Raw genomic sequence first — 27,871 nt, 5'->3', positions numbered from 1 at the left:
TGGCGCCCATGGGACGCAGAAATCGAAGAAGAGTCGGTGCGCTCTGAAAACAACCAGGATAAAGCATAGTTGGTAGATAACTATGGATAAAGGTAAAAGCTTCAGTAAAAGTATTCCACGCTGATGACTCCATGTCAACGAAAAGCGGAAGCTGTTGAAAGAACACTTGACAATGAATTGGTCGCTTCATCATTGGATCGTTCGGAAGAAGAGAATGGTAGGTACGAGGAGAAGAAGCGAAAGATTGATCGCGCAAAAGAAGCACAACTTGCCCATCAAAAAATGTGACAGAAAGCCATGGACACCTTGAACAATGTGAACGACTTGCTCACAAAAGTAAATACCTATTTAGATAAGGCCAAGAAATAAGGAAGAAAAAAGCCAGGTTTTTGCTCAATATTTGTTCTAGTCAGTTCTCAGCTATTTAACTGCACTGTATAATATAAGGTTTGTTTAACACATTTTGACCTCTAAAATGTAGTTTCTGTTTGAGCCTGTTTTGCTCGGTGCACATAGCCAGTAAACTTTCTAAGGGCCTGATTACATGGCGAATTCCATCCCGGGCTGAAATCTCAGCCCGGCTTGGGGGGCTGAAATTTTGTTGCGATTACATAACGAATTTCAGTCCGGGCTGAAATATTAGCCTCGGTGCCAAATATGAAATTGTGTGCGAAAAGTCTCCAGAGAATCAAAATGGCGCCGAGAACACGAATCGTGAAAATAGGCGCATTGCTTCTCTCGTAGTTTGACCTTTTGTCGGCGCTCAATTTTTAACTTTTTGGGATAGTAACACCCTACAATGATGATGGAACTGAAACGAAACCTGTCTCTTAGCCAGAAAGACGTACTTGCATATAAAGAAAATATGTCCTCAAGCTTGCCAAGTTCATGGCCTCCCTGACAGCTTCGTGCTGTTTAACCTTGTCTCGATGTTCTTATATTCCATCTGAGCTTTAAAATTAGAGGGATTCTCTATTTTATCGCCTTTATTCCACTGAGATAGCTTCTACTTCGTAGCGGCAGCCATCTTATTTCCTGCTTTTCAGCCCGGGATGAAATTCCGTTTCGATTACATGGGATTTTTTCAGACTTTTTAGCCCGTTTGCCCGGGCTGAAAATCCTAGCCCGGTTTTTCAAACCAGGCTAGTATTTTCAGCCCGGGCTGAATTGCGGCCCGGGATGAATCCTTCTCCATGTAATCGCCAATTTGATTTCATGAGAATTTGTTTCAGAAGCCGGGCTGAAATTCGCCATGTAATCAGGCCCTAAATCGGTTCAAGTTTCAAGCGAGACCTAGATTGTAATGAGATCGAGATCGATTCTGCTCGATAAACAGAGATTAAAACATTGGAAGCTTTGTTGCTCGTGTTTGCGAGAAACCATCTGGAAACAAGAAGATCTGTTAGATCTTATAACCGCGCTTTTAAAATTTAACTGTTTGCTTAACACTACCGTCGGAAGGCAGTGCACATTCCAAAGCAGTCATTGATGATTCTTTTCTTACTGTAGACATCACATCACTTGATCAACACAAACTGTATTATTGCACCTTCAGTGGTAGCCATTGACAAATCTCCGATGACGTAATGGTCTTAATCTTTGTAGAACTTTCTTCGGGATATGTATGGGCATGAACGATATAAATGACACGATAATAACACTATTAACAACAGCTTTCTTTCTTAAAAGTCATGATTAAATTTAATTGGTGTTTTCCACGAGTAAAGGGCTAGCAAATTAGTCACACAAGTCATATAATTTAATAATAAAACTCTATCCCGACCGATGTATCGATTTTTGGTCACTCCAGTGACCACAGATTGAAAACGTGACAGAAAATTGGCGTTAGTTTCGATTCTCACCAAATTTGGACAGTGGGATGAACTCATCATTAGCCAATTACAGGCCATTTTTCAGCTCTTTTCGTCATATGCCCCCCACGGGAGTATTTTGTCAAGTTAGCTAATTTAGTATGCAAGCCACCGTAATGGCGGTCACCGTCGACGAAATGTTTATTTGCTCAAAATTGGGGCAAAATCTTTCGGAGATGGAAGTCAGGACATTTGTAAGGAAACAGAAAGTAATTTGGGACCGGTTGCTGGCTTCTAAGGCTGAATTTATCCAGAAGTAAGCTGTATTTTCGTTTTCGTGCCGAAAGCCACGCGATGAAATATTATCGGCTTGTTCTGCTGTCTTGTTCTGTTTTTTCTCTTGGTATTTTTTGTAGCCCGTCGAGGCCAGTTTTTCGTCTAAATCAGTTGAAAAAAGTTCGAAAAAGATGTTCCCATTCAAGTTTAAGCTCTCAGGCGATAATTCTGGAGATTTTTGGCCGAAACGTCGGCATTGTTATGTTCGTGTTTCTCGGTTGCTATGGGCGACCGTTGCTTCCTTTGTTAGGTCAAGTCTGGGGAGTGAGGTCACAAAAAAATTCCAATTAATTCTGGTTTTGTTCGATTTCGCTGAAATTTTAACACGATAAAGCTGGATTGTTAAGGAATAGATTTACCGTCTGCCGATGTGTGGTGGCTATTAACGCTGAAGTGTTATATCGCTTCGAAGTCAGGGTTTTGAAGAGATTTTTTTTTTGCAACGTGTGGGTTCGGTGTGATTTTGTAATCGGAGGTTTTGGTTGACCCCGAAGGAAAAAATATCCGGAAAAGGTCATTTCATCGACGATTCAAAGGAATATAAATATGTATATGTTCCGAGCTAAATTTCTGGTGAAAAAATATAATTTTTGACCAGCGCTGGGTTTTTAATTTTTTCCCGCGAAAGATGAGATTTATTAATGTTTCAACAGCTTTTGGCGAGTAAACATCACAGGTTGCGTGACTCAAAATTTGGCCGAGTGGAAGCTTGGGTCTGGTCGCAGACAAATCTGCGAAAAAAAAAAACCACAGGTAAACCATGAACCGCGCTCGGCCCATGGCCGCGCGGTTAATTAGAACGGTGTACTTTAGAACGTGCTGGCTCTATTGTTCTTGCACAATAGCATTTAAGGATTCCAATTACCATACAAGAATCGAGGTTTGTGAAGTCATTCTAATACTGTACCTTGCTGTTGTTATGTGTTCGTGGTCAGTCTTGTGAACCACTGGAAAGGTTTTATGAAGGGTTGAATGGCACAGTCACAGGACCTTGCGGGGTAAGTATTGATTGAAAAGTTTCATTGAGAGTATTTCGTCACAGGGATTTAAGCGTAATCACATTCGTTACTAAGCCTTACCAGCGTTATCATAGGTTATGCTCAATTTAGAAAACTATCCGTAATATTGCTTCACGAGACAAATAACTCATCCTTGCTTTGTCTACTTAGTTATACATGTATTCCAAAAGCGTAGACAACAAAATGTAATATTTCTTAGCAGTTTACTGTTCGGTAAAGATTGTGCGCGGAGGCCAAGGAGCGTAGGAAATTAATCTAAAATTTGTCTAAGAGTCAGGGGTTTCCTGTTGTTTTGCTAACTTTGACGGTTGTCTTGGACCATTTTAAGACTTGAACGTTATGCAAATGTGTGCAGCTAAGAATTGTTTCTTATACCCACCGGAGCCCCCACTATCAATCTCCCTGTATGGGAACGAGACGGCTGCGATGGTGAGAGGAAGCGAGAGATCCAGTAAGTTGCGTAGGAGGCCATCATTGCGAGAAGGAAAGAGGGTCTTTGTTCGAGGGGCTTTTGAACCGAAGAGAAAGTTGCGTGTCAATTTCACGGTTCAAAAATTATGCTTATGCATTCTAGTCATTGAGGTCCATTGACAGTAGTGCATTCCTCCGTGATGCAAATACGAAATACCATAGCACGCTCGATTACAACACAATGTATTCGTCACTGTTGGATTACACTGATTCCAGAAAAAAAAACCGGAAGTTGCACCGAAACGAGGCTTAATAGCCCTCGCGGTAAATATTCAAAGCAAAATGGCGAACGAAGAAGAAAAGTCAATCTCTCTTCTGATGATATTCCTGGCGTCAGTTTGAGTGAAGAACAGATTGAAAAATTGACACTCATCCAATTGAAATTCTGGCTTAAAAGTCGTCGTATAAATTAAAGTGGCAAAATAAAGGAACTTTTTGAAAGATATATTTGCCATCCTTCGATTGTCTCGATCTCTAATATGCAAAAAAAACAAAAAGAAACAACCTTTTCTCAACATTTTTATTGCCTAAAAGAACTTTATTTATGGTCGGTTTAGGAAAAAGAATCTGAATGAAATGAAAATTTCACAAAATCTAGGACCCTGACCCAAAGAATAGCTTTAATAAAGCTAAAGTAGCTTAAAGTAGCAAAACTGATGAAGCAAGAGCTCGAAAGAACATACGGAAGTAAATTTAAAAATTGTTTCGGATATCGGGAATATTGCAACCAAAACATCCAAGCGTAAACAAATTTCTACGGCTAATTCATTTTTCGCTGACGACTTCAGTCTTCAGTCAAGTTAATTAGAGAACATCCGATCTCTCTTCATGAATTAACAATCGGTGCGAGACAATAAGACAAATCCCTCAGTTCAAAAGATGCTAATCAGAGTATCAAACAAGACCACGATCTATTCGCCAAGAATGGTACAAACAAAGGTTCGGTACAGTGAGAGCATCAGTGCGTTACAGGGTAGGACGCAATCACAAAGCTGATTCATTAGTGAAATCACCAATAGAATTATCAAAGAAGTGTACCGCAGTGTAACAGACACTATCAGCCACATGCCATGAAAGATGGCCTAGAATATTAGCAACTAGTAATGGACAAGTACATTGAAATAATGCATCAACAGGGATAGACGAAGGTGCAAGTAACAAAACGCGTTTTTTTGTACAAGAGAAAAGAGAAATTTTGGGGCCTCTCCAGCTGAGCTGGTTACAGACCGAAGTAAGAGCAATCTCCACGAAATCATTGAAGCCAAGAATGTCATTGTTGTGGATGGTGAGACCTGAAAGATTGCCTTATAAAATCAGTATGCAAAATGTTTGATATTGGTTTAAAAGTAAACAAGAGTCATATTTACATCAGTTTATGAAGTGCAATGCACAACAACTACTCTTTGTTGTGAACAGACTTTGGAATGTCCTGGCCATAAATTGGAAGTAACTGAGAATTTTTAATGAGCAAATTGCCCTGGGCATAGAATGGTGGAAGGAGATGCTACAGAACATCGAACAATTTATGATACATACATATATATATGAACTGGCTTACCTAATGCTTAGAGGTGGCCTTACAAGATGTGATTATCGCTAAGCCAGAATAAATAATGTATATCAAAGTTCCAATAAGTTTGTCCAGCATCTAATATGAGAGAATTCAGCTACTTCTAGTTTTTCTCTGGTAATGTTGCATTGAGTGAATATTTCAAAATAGTTCAAAACAATTGGGAATCTATAAGATCATACAATGTGGGAAATTCTCAATGAGGTCAAATTCAATTGCACTTTCATGTTATTAGCAAATTATACACCAGACCATGTGTCCTTCTATGTTACACCCTGTGCTAGAAAATAGAACATCAAGCCAGATAATGCACACATTCAATATGGTGGAAATCACCAAATATTTAATTGCCACTGATGAACAATATCATGTACTATGTTTACATTCACTACCAAATGACAAATTAAACATTAAGTTACATTAGGTGTCAGGAATTATTAGATAACTAACTTTTCTGCCAGTTTACGAGCAAATAGCTCACTATCCAGGGTTGATTAACACAATCTTAGTGGAATTACATCATCAAATATATGCCATCCACTTATTCTCCTAATAGCCATGTCAGCTTGTATTCTTACATTTGCAGTTCTGGTTCATGGTTGAAAAACAGTCCTCCTTAGAAAGTTAGTAAAATTATCGTCAGCTCTGATTTACTTGGTCGCATATAAGGGATGAAGATTATAACCTTCTTGCTTGCCAGTAAATGCTGTCTATCAAGTCCCTGACATTATGGAAATTCCTACGAAGCCTTAAAATGTGTTGTCAGACTTTTATTAGTTCACTCTGCTTCTCCAGGTCTTGGGTGTCCGACCTTTTATCTCTCTGCAGTCTATTCTGCACTTTATGTTTTCAAATTCGGCCTAAAAAACTTCAGGTAAATAAATAATGGGCAGGCTCCCAACATCGAATACAGGAAATTGGCCCATGCAATAATTTATCTGACACTACTAGTTCTGAAAATTAAACCTAAAAGCCAGATCTTGCTGAAATATTAAGCGAGTAAAAAAAGATTAATGGCTGTATTTAAATCACTAATGTCCTTCCACATTCAACACTGTTTTTGGGAAACTTTTTTGTTTACCTCAGAGGCATGAAAGCTGATTAATTCCTAAGTTGATTGAAGCTGATGGGTATTCACTTCTTCTTTGCCAGACTCAGGTGCCTCGCATCTTGGCGCTCTACACAGAGATTCCTCATCAACTTTTGTGTAGGGGAAAACCGGTACGGCTCCCAGTTTCAATAAGTGTACTCAGTTTAAAATCACTTGACAAGAAGTGCTCGGAACAACAGAAGTTATTTCCTACCGAGGTAAAATAGGCATCTCCCCTTTTCAGAAGTATTTCCAACTTTTTCCTTCTTTGTTTATTTGGCTTGTCCGAAAGAAACTCAGTCGTGGAAATGATAAATCAGGTCGGTTTTTGCTTCGATTTTTAGAGTTTGCAGCCGCACAACACTTGTGTCCTACTCTTTTCCTTTTCCTTACCACATTTGCTCCAGAAAAATAGCTCTAACATACATACATTCGAATTTTTTCGTTCTTCCCCAACATTTCGTCCATGCAACTTCCGGACTTCTCTGCAATCGGTGTATTGACGTTGATTTGAACATTTTAATAGTAAATTTGTAACGCCACTTTTTCGTGGGTTTAAGGTGCCTTTAAAATCTTCCTCCAAGCCTTATTTATTTGGAGCAAAGCCGTCAAAATAGTTTTTATCTGCCGGCCGTTTACAATTATTGTTCAAAAGTATGATTTGAAATGTTTTTGCGACTTATTCGAAATCAACCATCCGGGTTTTTTATATTCTTATCAAGATCACATTCTCTTGTTCTTGTACATCCTGCTTGCCATACACCATAGTTTGAGATGATGACACTTTAACTGATGAAACGTGACATATACTCTATAAATGACCTAAAGCTAAAGAATCCACACGAAAATGCACACGACTTGTAGTTTCTGATTTAGAATTGTTGTCAAGAATCACAGGTCTGTTAATCGATAATTTTTGTTGCGATGAGCGATAAAATTAACTTTTACTCATTGACCGAATTTATTTTAGGGACGAATCATCCGTCTGAGACGAATTAGCTGTCCGGAACAGGTATTTCGACTGCCTGAGACGGATAAATCGTCCAGGTATGAATCCGGTTTTTAGTCGAATTATGTGGCCAAATTCGTCTTTCGCTAATTTGTCTGTCAGCACATCTTCAAGAAGTGCTGACAGACGAAACAGCTGAAGACGAATTTGGCCACATAATTCGTCTAAACACATTTATTCCTAAACGAGTTATCATTCTCAAAAGGAAAAATCTTCTCAGATGGATAAACCGTCTCAGACTGATAAATCGTCTCCTAATTCAAATTCGGCGTCGGATAATTCGTCTCTAGTATAAACTCGGCCAATGATTTATCTCGAATTGTCTTTTTCTTAGTACTGATTTAGGCGAAGAAATGGAGCTTCAGCCTATAACACCAACAACCCTTGCCAGGAGTCGTGAGGACGAGGAATGTCGCCAACTTGATCGGCCAGTCGACGACGAGCCGAGAGAGATTAAGCTGTCTGTAGCCCGACCACGTGATATGCCACGAGAGGTAATGCAACGTGTTCGCCCGCCGAGCATTTCGGGTAATTCAGACCATCCGCCGATTATCTCTCCAGAAGAAGTCTCTCTGGATCCTTGTACGGTTGGCAAAGAGACCCCTTTGGAAGAGGGGAGCTTTCCTCTCGCGTTTGGTAAGCGTTTGATTAAATTTTCAAGAGTGTTACTGACTTTTATGGATTCCTGATCTCAGTACAGGCCCATTAAAATTGGATTGGGACGCATTTTGCGACGATGTCTCTTACTGTTTCAGTCATGTGCTTGGTTGTATAATTAAGCTTGTTTTCAACGAGCAATTTAAGTGTTATCGCCCGTCCACCCCACATCCTGATTGGCTTGCCTTGAGCATGCGCATACATGTTATCCTGGACTCTCTTTTCCTTTTTCTCATGCAGATCCGGAGGATGAACATCCAGGAATTGATACGGCAAACGAAGAATCTAAAGCTGTAGGTGAGAGAAGAGGAAGTATGAACGTAGCTCATTGTTTAGTATTCTTATTGTCGAGTGGTGATATTTGTGTGTTATTAGTATGAGTAGACGAACGATTGGAAACGATAAATACTTGTTTTAGGGACTACAAAAATTCGAGTTCATGTCTGAGACGCTTATTAAACTTTGGTAACAAAAGGGAGGGAGCTTTTTAGAGACAGGGTGAGCAAACAACATGTCGTGACCAAGATTAAACCAACCCTAAACTTATACTGCAAGTAGCTCTCGAATCAAACCTAATCTTAGCTCGGTACTAGTAAATTGGGATATGGGCTCTTATTGTTAAGTCCACTTATCGGTGTAGGAGGTTTTAATTCCAACTGTGTGCGTTAATCAAGAGTCTTTCAGACAACGGGCCTCACTAAAGGGGGGGGGGGGGGGGGAGGGGAAGGTCTACTGTTTATGACTGACCTTCATGCTGTCCAGTCCAAATCCAAGTGAAAAATCGACCTTAGCAAGTTTTATCATCACAACCCATTTTAAAATCAATTTCGGCAATGGAAAGCCTGCTTTGTGGAAAACAAGTTTTGCAGTTATAAAAAGAAAGAGTTGAAGAAGTATAGACGTGTTAACACTGATGGTTTGATCTGTTTCACTTTCAGATGTTGAAAAGAAACTTGACGACACTCTGAAGAAAGGCGATTTTGATGTCATTGTAGAACAATTAACTCCGAAAATCCTTACAAGCTGTAGGACAAACGCGTTACTTAAAGCGTTGGAGGTGAGTGGCGCATAATCTTGATTTTGATCCTTGTAAAGGAAATGTTCTTGCAAAAGAAGTCAAACTTTCGCTAAGGGAAGGCACACTTAGTCTTGGTCCAGCCCATACAGCCACTACATTTTTAACCGGTCACCTCGGTCACCGCGTACGGGAAGGCTTCGATGTTTTGGTAACAAGTACCACTAAACGGGCAGATAGGAAGGTTCGCGTGCAGCCAGGCAGGTAAGGTGACAGATGGACAGACAGACACATAGAGAGACAGACAGACAAATAGACAAAGAAAGACAGACAGATACATAAATAGATAGAGACACACAGTCATACAGACAGACAGGCAGACAGACAGACAGACAGACCGAGAAGTAAGTAAGCAAGCAGGCAGTCCAATACAGGCGAACGGGCAAACAAATGGACCTTTTCGTGGATATGGCGGCTATTTGGAATTCTATTGTCTCAGATAGCTATTATAGGTTGTATAGGGAGCAGCTACATACTAATTTGCCCGCTGAGCAAAATGGCCGCCGTATCGCCGAGAAGGTCCATTGATAGACAGTCGGGCAGGCAGACAACTACGATTGCCTTTTTCAGTCACACTTATTTTTTGTATTTTTTCCTGTTTTCTCCGTAGGTGAGAAAAATACTCAAAGATTCAGCAAACAGTGTAAACCCCGAGAAAGACGAAATTGAAACGTTAGTGAATTCTGTGGATGAATTTACGTCAGCTTTGATAAACCCGTTAAAATCCGACAACGATACCAGGAACACATTTCAAAGTTGCTTCGATCATGTGGTGGACAAGGCCATCAATACCGAGCAGAAGAAGGTATTAGATCAATAGAGAATCATTTGTAATAGTACGCTATACTAACGAACCCTTGCCGTGTTATTAACTTTGAGTTGTTAAGGAACTTGACTTTCAGTTAACGAGGTACCACGAGGTACCACGAGGTACTATGAGGTGTCACGAGATACCACTGTGTAACAAAAGGTACCACGAGGTACCACAAGGTGCGACGAGGTGCTACGAGGTACTACGTGGTGTCATGAGATGCCATGAGATATCACGAGGTGCCACGAGGTGCCACGAGGTACCACCGTGTATCACAAGGTACCACGAAGTACCACAATGTGCGACGAGGTGCTACAAGGTGCCACGAGGACGCGAGTAAATCCCGAAATCGCTACGGATCACGCTGTCAAGTGTCCACGGACACCGTGTTAGGTACACGTGTAGTCAGGAACAGAGCCGTTCAAAGTTTCAAATGACCGGTGAAGACTTACTCGCACGATTTTACTCCATGTAAACGAGCAGATTTGGGATCATACGGTCGTGTAGACTATTGTTTGTCTTGTCTCTAAACCCTCTCCCCCAGGCTGTAAGGGTGTTGGAACAGAGAACGCTACCCTGCTCACCCTTGACCACAAGGAACCACGAGGTACCACGAGGTACCACGAGGTACCATGAGGTACCACGAGGTACCACGAGGTACCACGAGGTGCCACGAGGCGACACAAGGTGCCACGAGATATCACGAGGTACCACTTGGCACTTGTTACCACGAGATAAACGAGCACTGCCGTTTGCTTTTAATGACAGATCCAGGCTAACCAGTCACATGTCTGTCTTGTCGTTTTCACAGTTTCTGTCCCATCCACTGGTGTATAACTGGCTTAATTCAAGATGGTACCGTTCCTTTGCCTCAGTAAGGAAGGAACCATGGACGAGTCCCAACCGCTGGGGATACTTTTTCCTTAACCTCTGGCCCGTGCTTGATGTTTTCCTATTTCCTGTTGTCTTCGCTTGTTTCTTCATTGTTCATTTGATCAAGCGGCTCTGGAGGAAGACCAGAGGTTGGTAACAACGCTTCCTAACTTAAGGGTTATGTTTCTAATACCGGTCAAGATAGAACCAAACGTAAAACGTGTTTCACTCTATTAAAACATCAGTGCTCATCTTTTACTCCGGTTTCACGAGGTACAAAAGGACCAGGAGTATTGCTAAGCACCCTGTTTGGAATGCTCATTTATTATGGGTCCCCTGCACTTTGTCAATTGCCTCAAGAAATCACCGAACATTAAGCTTTTTTATCGATTGGTTAGTTAACTTGTTAAAGCTTAATGAGCGAAGAACAGAAAGTTGTTCTGTAAATAAAGGGCATTTGAAAAACTAAAACAAGTTTGGGTTTTACAGTTTCATCTCTGCTTTGATTCCCGTTTTGGAACAAAAATCCTGCAACTAAAAGATCGCCGAACCGTTTGTGTCGGGTGGTTTGGGTTCTACAGTATCATCAGTACGTAAATGTCCTGTGATGCCACCGAAGAGACAATGGTCAATTTCCTCTATGAGACGCGCCTGCAGGGAATCATGGGAGGTGTATGCATTAAAACAAATATCCAGTCCAAGATGATTAATACAACTACCATGATTCCTTGCAGGCATGTCTAGTAGAGGAAATGGGCCATTCATTCCATTTGCTTTGACAAAATTGTCGTCACCCAAAAAATCACCCAAATTTCTCTTTCACAACATTGTCAGTACCGTAATATTGTTTGTGATTATTTTGTAGAGACTGAGGTGTGTTTTGTTGTGACGCTGTCCAGGGATGTAACAGAAAAGGCATTTGCCCTGATAAAGAGAACAGTCAGTTACCTCATTTATAAATACGGCTATTTCTCTGTGAATTACTGTTTGGTTTTACGTGACGAGGACAACTCGCCTGGTAACATCAACTTTGAAGATGTTTGCGTAGACATAACTACATTGCTGAAGAGAGTAGAGGTATTGCAGAAGTCTAACTCGTCTCCACGGCTCTTTGACGACCTATGTGCGGCTCGTGATGCATTCAAGAGTCCAAAAGTTCGAAAAGAAGCCAAAAAGGTGAGGCAGCACTTCTGTGGTGCAACTTGTAAAAAAGGGCTTCGATGTTACTGCCACCTGCCACATAGTCTAGTCCCGGAACTCTTCCTTTTCCGCTCTATACACTCCGCAAGGGTTGAACCTAGGCGGGGGAGGAGACAGTCTCTCTCACTCTTCTGCCGCCTGTGTTCAACCACCCAACGGGGAAGCTAGAGTGGCGGGAATGGACCACCTGCTGCATTGCAATTGCACACTGGCCACGCTCTTCACAATAAATGACTCTAACCACTGGCGGTACCCCAGTTTTTTGTATTTAAACAACACATTACTGACGTATTTATGTTTTCCTTTAGGTACTCGTGGTATTTGTCAATGACACGCTCAACATGGTTAGCGCTCGAGGTAAACCGCTAGAACCTTTGCTCGACGAGCTCAAAGAGTTAGGTGTTAAACTTGTTCCTGTTGGTGTTGGAGAACACGCCAAACTATCAGAACTAAACAAGATAGCAAGCGACGATGTTACTGCCCTTCACTATGGAGAATATGAATCACCGAGGACTTTAGGGACAGCTGTTATACAAGGTAACTTGTGTTCTGTCGCGAAAAAGATAGTTGTAAAATAGTGTCCTTTGTCTAATTTCTCAATACGCCATTGATTCTTCCTGCTGCGTGTGCTCGTGTTTCGTGACTCTCAAGTGATGAAAACGCCTAACTCTTTGCAGAGTGAGCTTTGCCTTGGTCGCCTCCAACCTTGTTCCCAGAGGCCGCGATCCTTTTGGTCAGCATCAACGTGAATTTGATGCGCGCTCTGGGAAGGAATGTCCAATGTTACATAGCCTGACCTCGGGCTGTCTGAAAATCAAGCAAAACTTGTAAGTCCTAGGCAATTTCAAAATTATGAGTTAGTTTTTCAATTTTAATAGACTTGGCGGTTTTTTTTTATTTTCTGTAACAGATTTGGAAGGAAAGGACATCTATGGTAAGAATACCTGAAGCATTAAGTAATTAGTCTATGCTCTTCCTTGGCCTTTACGACAATCTTGGCTGAAAAACAGTTTAGGCTCCGTATTGTACTTTTAATGGTTCTCTTTTACTGTGGTTGTAAGTCGATATCTCCATTTCGTATACGAGTTCTGTTTCGCCAGTCACTTTGTCGGAGAGATAAATATGGAGTCTACGAAAAATAAACCGCGGTAGAATAGTACTAGAAACTATTAGAAACACGTATGTAAATGTACGCAACTTCGACGTTAGACGACTTATTGAACACGCATGAAATTATAATCCCCCCTCTTTGCCAACACTACCATGGCGGCTGGTGAAACGGGAAAAAAGCAAGCAAACTCAAGCGATAGATTTGATATCAAACTGGTTTTCTTAGCCAGGATTCCATTTAATAATAAAAGTAAAATACGAGTGCCATTCAAAAGAAAATAATCGATTATCATGTGCGATAGTCCGGGTGTGAGTAACCTTGGTATAACTGCTGTTGAACAGGTTCATTGCACAGCTTTTCGAAGCCTCCTTTCTTTCTTAATCTGTAATCGTACTTTATATTACACTTATCTTTTTTCACAGAGAGGTACCTTGACTACTTCACGACTCCTTATTTCATCTTTTTCCGCGATACTCTAAGCTACCTCACCCTTCTTGGCTTTCACTTCGCCATTTGTCTCTCGCCTTCAACTCTTGCCTTCAGTCGACTAGAATGGGTCGTTTTAGTTTTTTTCCTTGGGCGTATTGTGACCGAGTTTGACCAGTTCATGGGCAATACAAAGGCCGGGAGAAAAGAAAGACAAAGCCGCCAAAGATCGCTTCAGGGATCGAACTACCAAAAGTGTACACTCGTTGATCAACAGAGTGCACCGACATCAGATGAAAATGTTGGCTTAAAGCGGTTTGCTAATTACTTCAGGTACGTGTGGCGGCTTGCTTCGGCCTATAAATGTTGGTTTAACGTTCAATTGTTGTTTTCTTGTGGTCATAAGACTTCTAACAGACCGACTTAACAATACATGGACCAAAAACCGACCAATTTGACTAACAATAGACGGATCGAAACCCACCAATGACTGATGACAAACTTTACATGAGTCTTTCAGCCAATACCATCATGGCTAAACTGACAAACACTATTCACTTGACTCTGAAGATGACTTCCGCTCAGGTTGTCGAAATGTCAGTCACCAGCAACATTTCTTTTCAGAACTACCCTCACGCGGACGATCACACTATACGAACTATTATCACACTTTATAGTGTCATGCCTGACTATGGACCCCACGCGATTCCAAAGGGCAGGGTTGTTCATGTAGTCATATCTACCTTCCCTAACCCGCCTAATCAAGTCGGTTTGAGAATGATATGTCGTCATGAGTATTTGTATGGGCCAATTGTTGAGGTCAATGGCCGTTAAGATGGCGGATTTATATATTGACTGATTCATTGATCAATTGCCGTTCAAGATGGTGAGTGTGTTCTCAAAGGACGAGCTAGGCCCGAAGTGTTTCACCCAGTTTTCATTAGCGTTACCATTTCAGTAACAAGGTAGGGGGCAAAGTCTGTGTTCAAGCCAAGTAGCCCATCACGCCGGCGCTTATCGCCGGCTTCCGTCGCAGGATTGAAAAGCAATTAAGAGTATTTATACTCCGCCCCGGATGGGATGCGAGTCGATTGCAGTGTTACCCACATCATTCAATTCGCCAGTACCCATTTATAAACCTGGGTGTAGAGAGGCACTGTTAGAGGAAAAAGTCTTGCTCAAGAAGAAAGCCAGTGCCAGGGCCAGTCAGGGTTCGAACACGGACGACTGTGAAACCGCTCCTCCCACAACCGCGAAATGGTGGGCGATGAATTGATATTTCAATATAAAATGTATAATTGAAGACCAGCGAGGTGAAATAAATCTGTCATTTTCTTTCAGTGATCGCTGGAATATGCTCGACTTCATAATTCTCGTTTTCTACGTAATCACCTTCACTCTGCGCATGATCACATGGAGGAAATCCACTGCAGTGACTGACAACAGACCCTTGGCTGTGGCTGGCTATTTTTACGGCTTCATCGCCATGTTTCTGACACTGCGAGCCTTTGGTCACGTGATGGAGTGCGTGCGAGGAATGGGCGCCATACAGATCGCTCTGTTTTTCATCATGTGGGATGTACTAGCAATATTTTGGCAGTTCTTGGCAACGATCCTGGCATTTTCACTAGCCATGACAAAGATCTATGTTGCTGAGAAGTCTTTCTCTTCAACGACATCAGGGAAAGACTTGTGAGTATAGCATTCCTGCGGGTCTTGTCTCATTTTACAAATCTATGCATGAAAAACAGTGAATTGTATAGTACTTGGTGGATTGTTACTATGTTTGCGTTAGCTGAACTGCTATTCGCTTGTTTTACGTATCACTTGGCTAGAAATATTCTTCAAAGTTTTCAACAGTCAAAAAAACACAAAACAAAAAAATAATAACTAAGAGATCGCTGGTTTTGTTTCAGGGTCTGCCAGGTTTCTAACCAACTTTTAAATCATTTTCAGGGCATGTAATGACGACGGCTTTACCTGGTAAGTTTAATTTTTTTATAGTGTCATAACTTCACATTCTCACTGTTATCTTGTCTAAACGTTATTTTCTTTCCCAACAACTCTTCGTTACGTTTAAATAACAACACAAGTATCGGCCTGTGACATAGATCTAGAGTACCAGTCATTAAACACAGCACAATGGTTAAATGCGTATAAAATCAGTTTTTTAGCGTTTTTTGTTTTCTACTCACGTTGCTAACGAATTGCAAGTTGTGAATAGGAGTTTCTTGGTCTTCGTTTTGGCGACACAGAGGTAACACTGCTATACAGGTACAAGAGATTCCCACGGGGCTTCTGATTACATCAGGTGTGTGATTGTATTTGCAGTTGGTGGACTATGGCAAAGCACCTGGCGTGGTCTTTACTGGGTTTAGCGGACCTGGACTCCTTGAATTCCGTCGATCATCCGTCGGTTAGCCTGACTCAGTTGCTGTACATTCTGTTTCTAATCATGGGAGTTGTCCTTCTTGTTAACATGATGATTGCGTTGCTCTCCAACACCTATCAACAGGTTCAGGTAACGATTAATTTTCTCTGAAATCTTTCGGTCGAATAATACTTATTTATGCTTCTAAGAGTTAACACTATATTTGATGTCTTATTTAACAATTATTTCCCGAGCGCGCGTTGGATATGAGATGGAAGATAGCCAACGAGGCACGCTGGATATGAGGTTGTTTATAATCATCTCATATCTAACAAGTACGAGTGGAATAATTCTTTTACTAAAAACGTCCCCAAAATATAGAAAACTAGACTAAAATAAAAATAAAAACGCCCCCAAAAATCACATGTATGCTTGCCATATTTGTAGATCATGGTATAATGGCTCATAACCCATGATGGCTAAGCCAATGGAAACTCTCGAATTGCATTATTCAGTGATCCAGTTTTTGCTGCTCAACTCTCTCGTAGGCAGTCTATTAATCAGATTTCTCCTTTTATACCTAGCAATTACTGTTAGTTGTGCTAGCTTGGGCTAGCTCACCTCAGTTTATGAAGCCTTGATCACGTCTCTGTTCAATTTTAGGATAATTCTCTCAGGGAGTGGTCCTTCAAAAAGGCAATTACTATCAGGACTTACAGTTCGTATCATCCAGTACCAGTCCCTTTCAACCTCCTGTCTATCCCGTTACTTGCAATATGTCGACAGTGTCAAAAGTGTATCTGTAGAAGATTTCATGAATCTTCTCTGGATGAGAGCGGACGGGTAAGTTACAATTTTACGATGCGCGTTAGCTGTGGAGAGCTGATGAAACACAAGACATTGACAACAACAACAACAACAGCAAGAACTACGGTGTTAATTAACCAACCAATCAACAAACCAAAAAACAAGCAAAAAATACAAAGCCAACATCAACAACACATCTACAATAATAGCAACAGCAACAACAATAACAATAACAAATACAGTGCACTTCCCCTTGTTTTATTTTCAACAGCTTATTTTTTTCCTTTTTTCCATCATCTCTGATTCTCGAACAACCGTATACAAGTGTATTACGTTGTGTTTTAGACTAATCACGTTTAAACAAGTCCTCTGCGTAGTTAAACAAATCACGTGAAAAGTTATAGCAAATCACGTGAAAGGCTAAGGGAGCCACATGAAAAGTCAAATCAATCACGTGCAAAGATAAACCAACCACATGACAGGCTGAAGCAGTCACAAGAAAAGTTTAACCAGTTACATGCAATGTTTAACCAATCACTAGAAAAGTCAAAACCATTGACATGAAAGTTGATCCGTACCAATCACGAATTTACTAACTCTGCTTACGTTTCACGCATTAGTTCTTCCAATTTCAACAGAAAATAGCGCTGGATAAACTGGTGAAGAAACTAGAAACGACTTATTTTGAAACATATGGTTATTCTTTTCCGCTAACAGGTGAGAGAACAAACAATCTTCATTTAATTACAATTCTAGTTTGCCAACCACTGAAGAAGGAGAAGTTAAGGTTCTTTCATCTTGGTACCTGTACGATTAATCTGAACTTCATGTATTTTTAATTTGTTATCTTCAGAGGGGAGAAAGATGGATCACTTACTTCACGAAACTGATGGAGGTCGACGAATGGCCAATCAGATTGTCCGACAGGTTTTCCGAGAGCCAAGCAGCAAACAGGAGAAATTAATCACGGGTGCAAAAGTAAGGTTTCCTCATCTGTTTAGATTCTTGATAAACAAGCATACAAAAACTATATCGTTTTCATATGACGTCACGGCAGCCATATTAGTGTCCCAAAACAATGAAACGGCCGCCATGTTGGTGTACCAAACCAATCCTGCGGGAATTCAACTCTTTTCTTATGTCAACGCTAATAAATTTGTATGTGTGCCGGCCACGTGATTGAAAACGCTCTTTTAAGTAAGCAAACCAGCAAGCAAACAAATAAACAAACCAACAAACAAACAAACAAACCAACAAACCAACCAACCAACAAACAAAACTGAGTTGTTGTCCCTTTTCCTTTACAGATTAACTATTACAGATTCATTATTTTCAGTTAAGTTTAGGGGGATATTGACAGAAACGGTTTATGCAAAAGCACTGAAGGAAATTGAGAGCAAAATGGACAATGGGCCTTGCGTTTTTTACCTGGCTGTGTTAAAATTCGCTTGAGGCTTCTTTTATTAGAAAGTTGGAGGAACATGCAAATGACGAGTACTGTTGACAAAAAAACAAAAACAGTGCTTGCGAACTTGTCATCACCGGGTTTTTGTTCCTTATACTACTTTAGGCATGGAAGTCATTAGGTATTGGTATTGACGGCTGCCTTTTGACATACAAAGGACCTGACTACTGCGACGTCTGCAAGGAAAACGAACCTAGAGGTATTCATAGCGCTAGGTACTTGATGCCATTCACACCAGAGAAACCGCGGATTGAGGTAAGATCTATATGAATTAAAAATTCCCCTTCAAAGATAAACGTGGTGCACTTAATGACCCGTGGAGTTCCAAATTTCTTGCAACGTGATCTAAGTGAAAGGAACGTTGCGTTTTCGAAATCTTTCCATCGTCAACCACCTCGTTTGTCTTCTTAATCTCGTCATTGGTAAAATTTTGAGGACAGTGCTATTAGTTTGTTCTAACCTTGGCTTGTCTTCTCTCAATTTGTTGAACTCAAATTACCGCAATGTTCTCTCTAACGTACTGGTAGCTCTCCCTCGTTTCTTCCTACTCTGCAGTTACCAGTAACGAAAACCGATGTTAAATGTCGCCATTTAGCACATGACAAGAAAACAACCTCTCTGTGACCGATCCATTAGAGTTTTGACGATAACTGCAGAAATCCTCACGCACTCATTGGTTGATTTTTATTGTCAATAAGCGAACTGACACATGATTTTATAATTTATGCGATGCGTCAACGAGCGAGAGCGGACAATTTGACAATTTGTTATCGTCAAAACCAAATTAACGTCAGTTTTTCACGCGTCTGTCCTGTTATTGACAATGATCCACTCAGCTATCGTCTCGTGGATCCAAGCTACTTTGACAGTGTTATGACGAAATTCATAATCAATAATAGGACAGACGCATGAAAAGCTGACGTCAATTTGTTAAAATTAAACATACGCGAAATCATGAAATAAACACCCTTGAAAGTCGCGGGGATAACCACTTACCTTGCTTAAAACACAACCGCGTTGTTTTTCAGGTGCTTATCCAGGAGAGTGGTGAGAGGCGTGTTATAGCCGTGGGGACTGTGTTTGAAAACTACAACTGTCACATGATGCCTGGCTGGCTTGATGGAACAGTCGGCTATCACGTTGACGATGGGAAAATATTTGCACGTGGCTGCGAAGACCTGGGGAGAGAAGTGGAAGGTAACACTTAAGCTATAAAAACATTTTTCCGTATTTCTATCAAGTTTTAGTGGAAATCTACTAGCGTTCTATCACGAATTCCTTTCTCTGATTGGCAACGCTACTCACTATCTATTCTGTGATAGATAGTGAGTAGCAGTGTGCTCTTGTTAACAAAATGACGGCCGCTTGTTGGCGTTTTCGAAGTGTCTGTGAAGAGGATTTAGATTAAGTTTTGAACGACTAGTAGATTTGTACTAACTAAAACAATTTTGGGAGAACTCAAAAACGCTGTGGAAACACTCGCCTGTCGGCTCGTGTTCCCACGGCATTTCTCTTCCTCCCAAACTTTCACGCGTGTGTCTATTAAGCAATTAGATTATTCGCTCTCGATTTCTATCGCGCGATGGTTGACTCGGGCTGCGCCCTCGTCAACTATCGCGTGCCTGAAATCTCGAGCTCATAATCTAATTGCTTAATAGACACACGCGTGAAAGTTTGGGAGGACGAGAAATGCCGTGGGAACACGAGCCAACAGGCGAGTGTTTCCACAGCGTTTTTGAGTACACCCAAAACAATCAGAGCTCGTACTTTCTCTGGGCCATTTTCTACATCAGATCGAAGCTGGTTTTGTTTCAAAATAGTGCTTAATTTTAACTGTTTTAAACCGCTTCCATGGATGTTAGTATTGATTTGGGTTTATTATCATTATCATATCAGGGTTTGAGACTCCTGTGGAAACGAACTAGCTAAGTGAAACGACGCACGCGGTCCAAAGAAAATGTTCTGCTCACTGGGAAAAAGAAAATTGACTAAATGCTCTAATGAAATGCTCTTGTAAACGGTGAATGTGATTTACAAGCTACACATGTGGAAAATTATCGGTAGTCCTGCCGGGTAACAGTTCTTTGTATTTTGTAGTTTGATAGCAATATTTTTTATGTTGTAGGTGCCATGGCGCACCGTGGTGATCTTATTGCCTGTCATGTGGATTTTGATAACCGCAAAAACAGCTCTATACCCATTTTGTTCTCCTTGAACGGCAAAGAAGTCGCGCGTACTCTAATGAAGTATACCGCAGGACAAACCAAATTGTATCCCTTTATTTCACTGGGATACGAAGGAATTCGTGTGCTTGCCAAGGTATGTCAGTCTCGTATTATGCTCTTTTCGGACGAAACTTGCTTCGCTAGTTTAAATGACATAACAAAATCTCGCCCTGCATACGTTTCGAAGCAAATCCTAACCAATTTCGCGCGCTCATTGGTTAATTTTCATTGTCAATAAGCAGACAGACACATGCTTTTCTAGTTTATACAATGTTGTTATTGTAAAAAGCAAATTGACGTCAGTTTTTCATGAATCGGTCGTGTTATTGGCAATTCATGATCAGTAACACGACAGACGCGTGACTGAGAAACTGACGTCAATTTGTTAAATCTTCATCGCTTAGATGTGCCCGCGTGAGAGCAGCCGCATTTCCCAGTGTTCGTCGGACACTGAGCAGAGGTCTATCAGGGATTCTGGGACAGAACACGAGTTGTTGGACCACGTGCGAGAACAGTATCTCTCACTGAGAGAAGACATGGCAGCAAAGGAACAGGTCAGGATTGTGCAGGCACGGAAATTCGAAGAACAGCTTGAAGATCAGAGGAAGATGTTGACGGAAATTAGAAAGTTAGTGCTGCATTTAGATGAAGAAAGACAGAAAGATGAACGAGCTGATGAAAATGTGTAAATTTCTTGAAAACCTCTCTGGGGTAGCATGTTTGAATTTGTTTGAAGCAGATCAGTGTGATTACTATAATAAACGCAATGAATACTCTGTTGAACAGTTTTTGGGGTGAAAACGTTTGAAATTAATGGAGCTCTATTATTACATATCAAGCAATCTTTTGTGCAAAGTTGCCTTCTAAACGGGCTAACATCAAAATAAAAATTAACCAAGGTGAAAAATCACTACAGAGATAAAAGAAGAATCAAGGATTGTTAAGAACAGGGACGATTACTAAGACTGATTCTAGCAAATGAGAGGCTTGCTCTATCCATGACATAGCTTATATCAACGAGGATTTTTTAGAAAAAAAAAGAAACAAAAGAAATAACATCGAGATTGAAGAGTGATTGAAGGAATGAGGAATAATTTCTTAATTTCTATTGGAGCAATGTTAAAATGTTAAATATTTCGAAAATGGCCTTTTGAATACTTAGATTAGAGAACATTTTGAGTAATACAGTTGCTTTTTGAGCACGAACATTCTGCTGTAATATTTTTGCGAAGCTTTCTATTTAGTGTCATGTAAATTAATGGTGCTAAAAGTGTTTTACGTTCCATTATCTCTTGTTAACTCCAGCTATATATGGCTTTAATTATCTCTATATTTACCTTCACTAATCAACGCCATCATTTAGTACACTATCTATTTGTTGTAAAACTTTTATTGTCTTCAACTTTCTAAGTTGAAATATTAAAAAAAAGGTAAAAGCGAGGCGTTGTTGACAGCAAAAACCCTTAAAGAAAAGAAGCAAACACGCAAATAAACATACAGACTGACAAGTACAGTACCGATCAAGCTGGTGGCCAGCCGCGAGTAAAAAAGACATTTAATATACACCATCTTTGTAAAAATAAAGCAGTTCCGATTGGCTGAAGTTTTAATTTGCCTTACCAGCTGTTCTTGTCGTTTTAATGCATATAACTCGGCGCGCGTTTATCTGTAGGCAGGATGTGTTAAACGTTTGTTCATGATCTTGGCTGAAGGACGTTGGTGTTTTTTGATCTTGTTATAAGGGTAAGAATTTATGGAAACTTAAATTTAGTCTGGCAACTGGATATGATCACTATGAGCAGCACATTTTCAATATTTAATGAGAAATACTGTCTTCCACATACAGCGGAGGTGTTAAGTCTGTAAGGCAGCGTGGTGAACACACCGTGTCTGCTAATCTTGCCTCTTTTGGATGCCCGTTTTGAGCAGGCTTTTCCATAGAACAACTAAATGTTGATCAAATGTTACTTTATTTTAACAACAATAATACTAATAATCACTTTCACGGGTAAATTACTCGAAGGGTGGCCACTGAACGATGACGACAGAAGAGATCGCGCTTTTATCAAGTTATCGTTTGGGAATTATTGAGGCGGCCTTTGAGTTTAACTCCCAGTGTGTACCAACATGCTTTTTTCCCCTCTTTTTGTAATTCGATTCTTGTGAAATAATAATAAAAAAAGAACAGTCTGCATACAGTATAGATGGTGCATTTCAAAAGTAATTGTTATATATTTATATTTTATTTTTAATTGCGCATCACTTAGCAGCCAAAGCTGTCAACGGGTTTATCGTTGCTATTAGCACTTACAGTAGACCAGCAAACGTTGAGGTGGCGACAAACACGAACTGAAGATTAGAACGCAAGGGTATCAGTTTCGGAAAACTACCACAGTTAAAAGATTGGATGATAGGACGTAACCGATGATGTCATTTATGCAAACGTAGTTACTTAGTCAGTCAGAGAGGCAAATTTAAGGTGAGACTGGTCTTTAAGTGTGGTACGTAACACTTGATTAACAACAATGTCAGTGTTGACTGTGTACTTGCAATAGTAATATCGAGGGACGAGTTAAAACCGGCGGGGAATGAAAACTTTCTCACTGGGAATTTAACAATAACTATTCCGACTAGGTTTATTTTCAAAAGTTTCGACAATTATGGCTTTTCTCAGCTGAACGGACCGCATCGACTTCCTGTTTCTGAATACGAATAAATTAAGTCCACAGAACCGCTTGTTCCTTTACATTCATTTGAAAATAATAATAATAATGTCCATAGCGAGATCAACAGACTGTTGGCAAGATGTTGGTTTGGAATTAAGTTTTGTTTAAATTCTTGTTTGTTGTGTTAAAGTGTTACAAATCTTGTTTGCGTACGCACGTCCAGAGACCTATGAGCACCTCGTCACGCCCTTTATTTTAACATAGGAATAAATTTTGTAAGAATATCGAGGTTGAAATTTGCGAAATTTTAAGAATTAATATTTTAAGAATAAACGTAAGGCTGAGATTTTGAAAAGAACATTATTTTGTGTGTTGAAAATTTGTAAATACAATGTATGTTTTCGACTTAACCGCAAAACGGCAAAACTAGCCAAAAAACAACAAAAACAGCACTAGCCGTGTGTGTTCGATGCTCACAACATTTCTGCAAGAAGTTATGTGTGTCATATGATCAGGTTTTATTGCCTACAATCTGTCTCCAAAATTACTTCAGCGCCATCGGCATAGCCCGCACTTTGTATTCCTATAATCAAAGAATATTCACAAGAATATTTTCAGCCTAAAATTGGCAGAAAAGTAAGAATATTCACTGTGGGCCGGAAAAAAAACCAATATTCTGATATAAAAAAAGAGCATAAAAGCACCTGATCCATCACTATTCACTTTGTTAATTATCAAAAAAAGAAAAAGAAAAAGAAAAAAACAGGAAGTTTTCCCCAAGTTTGGAGAATAAAGATAGGTTAAACACTATAAAATAAAATACAAGTATAAAATCGAAAAGATTAATAAATGTTTTACAACGCAAAGTTCCTCTTCTCATTACTTCTCTTCCTCTCTGTAGATTTTAAATAACAATAAGGAAAATACTGTAAATTAAAAACACTTAGAATATATGTTTAGATTTGTCAAAAAAATGTAACCATTGCTAGTGTTATTGTAATTACTTACGCTATCGTCGGTATTTTTGTTTTAATACAAGTTAATTGCACGTAAAGTATTACACAAATGTTAGTAGGACAGTTTTAATGAAAGTTAAGTGTTTGTAAAGTTTTTTTTTGTGTGAGTGTGTGCAAAAGCAATAAAAATGTGGGAAAAAAAAAGAAAAAAAAGTTAGGTTTTGCAACTCCGGAGACTTTCACATTATCAAGCCAACTGATATCTTTTGTCGGTCTTCCTTTGCGACTCACGTTAGTCGTGAAATATTGCGGTCCGGCCGAAGTTTTAAACAATTCATTTCTGTGCCTGTTCGAAGAATTTATTGATGAACCATCGCCAGTTCGGTAAAACAAAATTTTCAGAAAATCAGGAAGCGTTTTCTTGCTATGTAAGTTAAAATTGCTTTTCGAGCGTTTTTTGCTTTAGCGTCGAAAAGGCTTTGGTTTTGCATCGTTACGCCTCATAATTGGTATTGAACACTCGCGCCACTTTTTCATCCAATCAGAAGTAAAACAAAAACCACACGCACGCACACGTTTTCCCGCGCTTGTATTTACTTCAGGTTTTGATTGGTCAGCATTGTATTGTCTGTGTCGTTTGTCACTGGCCAGAGGGATTATTACGACACTGTGCTAGTAAGTCTTACGAAGGTGAAACTTGACCTCTGTGTTCCCGTGCGTTGTGCCAATTTGCTACAAATCTGCAAACGGATCATTCCATTGCAATAGGCCCGTTTGCTATCCTGGTTTTCCAGTAACCTGTCTACGATTGCGATGAGCGTAGTTTCGGTAAAGAAATTCTTTCTGAATCCAGAATAAAATCTCAATTTAACTGAGTTACTGTCCTTGAGAAAAACATAGAGTGTTTAATGCAGAAAAGATAAGATATAAGGCGATAGTTATTTTTCTCGCTTTGGATCCATCCTTATTATGTGCAAAGGGATTACTTTGGCTTTTTTCCATTTCGACGGAGCTTAGTGGGACAGAGATCGAGAGACGGTTGGAGCGGTAATTTTCAGCAAAAGGATGCAAATTCCATCAGTGCCTGTTGCTTTGTGTGATGATATGGTTTCTATCAGGAGCCAGTAAGGAGTGATATAGATAACTTAGTATTCAGGTGTTTTCAGCGATCATGGATTTGGAAAAGGGCGTGAGTGGATATTTTATGCACAAAACAAGTCTATAATGACGGTATATGTAGACAAGAAAAGCTCACAATGTTAAGCCCAGGCATCAAACATCGATCTCCCTTATTTCTAGTTCTTAACTTCTTATCTTCGTTTGTTTATTTGTTTATTTTTTCCTTCAAGGTGACGATGGCACAAGGTGCACTAAACGACATGTAAGCGTAAACTTCCTAATTCATAAATCTACAAAGTTCGTTATATTGAAATGCTGATTTCTCGCACCCTTAATTTGGTGAACCTCTCGATGTCTCAAACTAAAAGTCATTTCCTGCCGGGAGTTGCTCTAATCGAACACTGTAATCTTACCTCCCCCCTACCCGCCCCTCGCTCGAACTACGTTTTCGTCTCCCTCGGAGATCGAGATTGCACTCTATAATCTCCCAAGGTACAAAAATAGCGTTATAGTTTAAAATCTTTAGCTTCTACTCAAGACTTCTTTGAGGTTTTCTGGAAATTTTAGTCGAAATTTTTTTGTCAACCCTCTGATGTTTACATTTAACTTCTCAGGGAAATTTTATAATCACTCGTGGACAATATTTCGGAATCTTTGGAACTTTTCGGAATTCTTCGGGACTCCGAAAAGTTTATCAGAGACCCTTGACCCCTGCTTCTTTCCAACTGTCTAGAGACAACTAGGCTAACTTTGAAGTGTATCTAGCGTAACAAGCGCGCGTAATTCCCTTTCTCCACTTGTCACGCAGGCTGTTATAGTGTCACATAGCGGCCTTGTGCAGTATCACACCATTTTGAATTATGGATCTTTGATTTCACCTACAGCCTCCTAAGGGATGGACCATTATTTTTTGAGGAGGGGAGGGTTTGGGCAATTATCAAAGATTCCTGTACAACAAAAACTGCTGAAAGAAAAAAAAAAAAAAAAAAAAAAAAATCATGTATGGGAGGTATTGGAAAAAAATCGAGCAAGTGCTTTCTACTATCCAGCTCCCGTTTTTTGATGTTAAAAAATATTCTTGCACAAGCTATTGCCCACCCAAAAAATTGTGCGCAACTAAAAGGTGAGAAAAAAATTTCATGCCCCAGAAAATTGCCCAACCCCCTCCAAAAAATAATGGTCCATCCCGAAACAGACATTTTTTTGCGTCAAGCAATCATTTCCCTCTTTGTTTGGTTGGGAGGTAAGATTTTTTTTGAAAAAATTATTTGCCAAAAAATGAAGAAAAGAAATGAAACTAAAGAAAAGGTACGGTGCCACTAAAAAAGTTGATTATGTGAGGAAGGATTAGGGGACGAATCACTCCTCGTGTGGGTATGAGGTTTATAACAGTTATGAGCTGAACAGTTCACTGAATGTGAAAAAGGCAATCTCTTCAAAACACACAGGAATCAAATGGAAAGTAACGTTTTGCTATGGGAGGACCAGGAAATGATCACCCCCACTCAGAAAAACGATGACGTCATGGTGGCCTGCCCAAGTGACATGATGTTCCTCCATGAACTGCAACTACTCAATAATGTAACAGAAAATGAAGGAGGTGCTCCAACATGTACAAACGATCTAAATCCTCAGTGGTGTAAGTGACCAGTATTGTAAGTACCGTAAGTAAGTTATGTAATTAGCCGTCTGTGAAAGAAAGATGGAGTGTTTAATTAACCGTTGAAAAGAAAAAAAGAAAGAAAAAAAATTTAAATCCTCCCCTGGCCGAAAAAGACCTGTTTGTCAAAGATCAGCTACATATGCTTAGCGACAAATCTCGACTTGAGACTGGAAATTTTCAACAAGATGTTGGTAAGTACTGTCAGTAAAGACTTGGTAGTGCAGAAAACCCGACGCGTTGCGGTCCAACTCACCGAGAGTAAGTTTTATTTTCTGTATTGTTATTGGTGTTTTTAACAATCATGGGATGAAGCACCCTGACCATCCTTTTCACACTCATTGCGTTATGAGCCGGGGCTAGTACGAGTAGCAACTCCCATTGGCTCCTTTGTTACCAACTTAGCCTTGGTCGGTTGCCAACTTCCGGTTACTTTCAAGACCTCGAAATCGGAGGATTACAGGAACGATAAACATGAGGTACAATTTAGTTTCTAGACGTGCTATCAGTGATGCAGCTTTCTAGTTTAATCACCGTTATTATATCTCTCAGTTAGTACGCGCGCTGTGATTGGTCAATGTAGGGGGCCGTATTCTACTGTACGGCCAGCTAAAATTTAATGCTGATTTTGTTGGCAAAATGTTTCGCGATTTATCGCCAAGTGTTCTTAACTTTTTTAGCAAGTAAAAGTTTATAACTTTCTTTTACTTCTGAAATTGTGTATTAAAACCTGCTAACGACTTAAGAGTCACTTAACAACGATTTCAAATTGACTCGTTTCACTTTAGAGGTGCTCAGAAATTTGAAGTCATTCCGCTTGAATTAAAATCGTCCCCGAACGCATCAGACACAGCGAGATATAATAAATACCTTACTAACCTCGTTTTCTCGGTCCGTACTGTAAGTTACGGATCCTCGTTTTTCCCCTTCGATTTATGGCCCGCGCGCTTCGCGCTTAGGCCACAAATCGATGGGGAAAAAAGACTCGGTCCGTAACTTTCAGTTCGGCCCTCGAGTTCGGTTAGTAAGAGGTATGTATTTGTTTTCTTATTGTTCTCCATACAAACGTGTCCGTGGATTAAAGTAACTTTCAAAGAAGAGGAGCGGATGGGTAAGTGGACTTTACTTTCAGCTGTTTGTCCT

The 27,871-nt window shown here is 40.1% G+C and overlaps 1 protein-coding gene across 3 annotated transcripts; it reads left to right on the top strand.

The window, feature by feature from the left end:
- The first annotated feature begins 1,957 nt into the window (after window positions 1–1,957).
- Window positions 1,958–24,138, top strand: LOC110066502 (uncharacterized). 3 transcript variants are annotated; one of them, XM_089270959.1, is made up of 21 exons: window positions 2,088–2,127; window positions 3,083–3,145; window positions 7,641–7,942; window positions 8,204–8,260; window positions 8,902–9,020; window positions 9,649–9,843; window positions 10,661–10,871; window positions 11,588–11,898; window positions 12,231–12,459; window positions 12,833–12,856; window positions 13,456–13,792; window positions 14,801–15,151; window positions 15,416–15,442; window positions 15,791–15,980; window positions 16,494–16,673; window positions 17,276–17,354; window positions 17,491–17,615; window positions 18,208–18,357; window positions 19,131–19,299; window positions 20,228–20,421; window positions 20,732–24,138. In XM_089270959.1, exons 2-21 carry the CDS (start codon window positions 3,120–3,122, stop codon window positions 21,014–21,016), a joined length of 3,561 nt encoding a protein of 1,186 aa, XP_089127085.1. In that variant the 5' UTR covers window positions 2,088–2,127; window positions 3,083–3,119; the 3' UTR covers window positions 21,017–24,138. The 3 variants fall into 3 exon arrangements, with proteins under 3 accessions (XP_089126975.1, XP_089127028.1, XP_089127085.1); XM_089270849.1 differs by lacking the exon at window positions 3,083–3,145 and having other exon boundaries at window positions 1,958–2,127; XM_089270902.1 differs by having other exon boundaries at window positions 1,958–3,145.
- Window positions 24,139–27,871: the final 3,733 nt, after the last annotated feature.

Source organism: Orbicella faveolata, unplaced genomic scaffold (assembly GCF_042242905.1).
Source record: "Orbicella faveolata isolate gen_17 unplaced genomic scaffold, um_ofav_v1 contig_1, whole genome shotgun sequence".
NCBI lineage: Eukaryota > Metazoa > Cnidaria > Anthozoa > Scleractinia > Merulinidae > Orbicella > Orbicella faveolata.
This window is presented reverse-complemented; position numbering and strand designations above follow the sequence as displayed.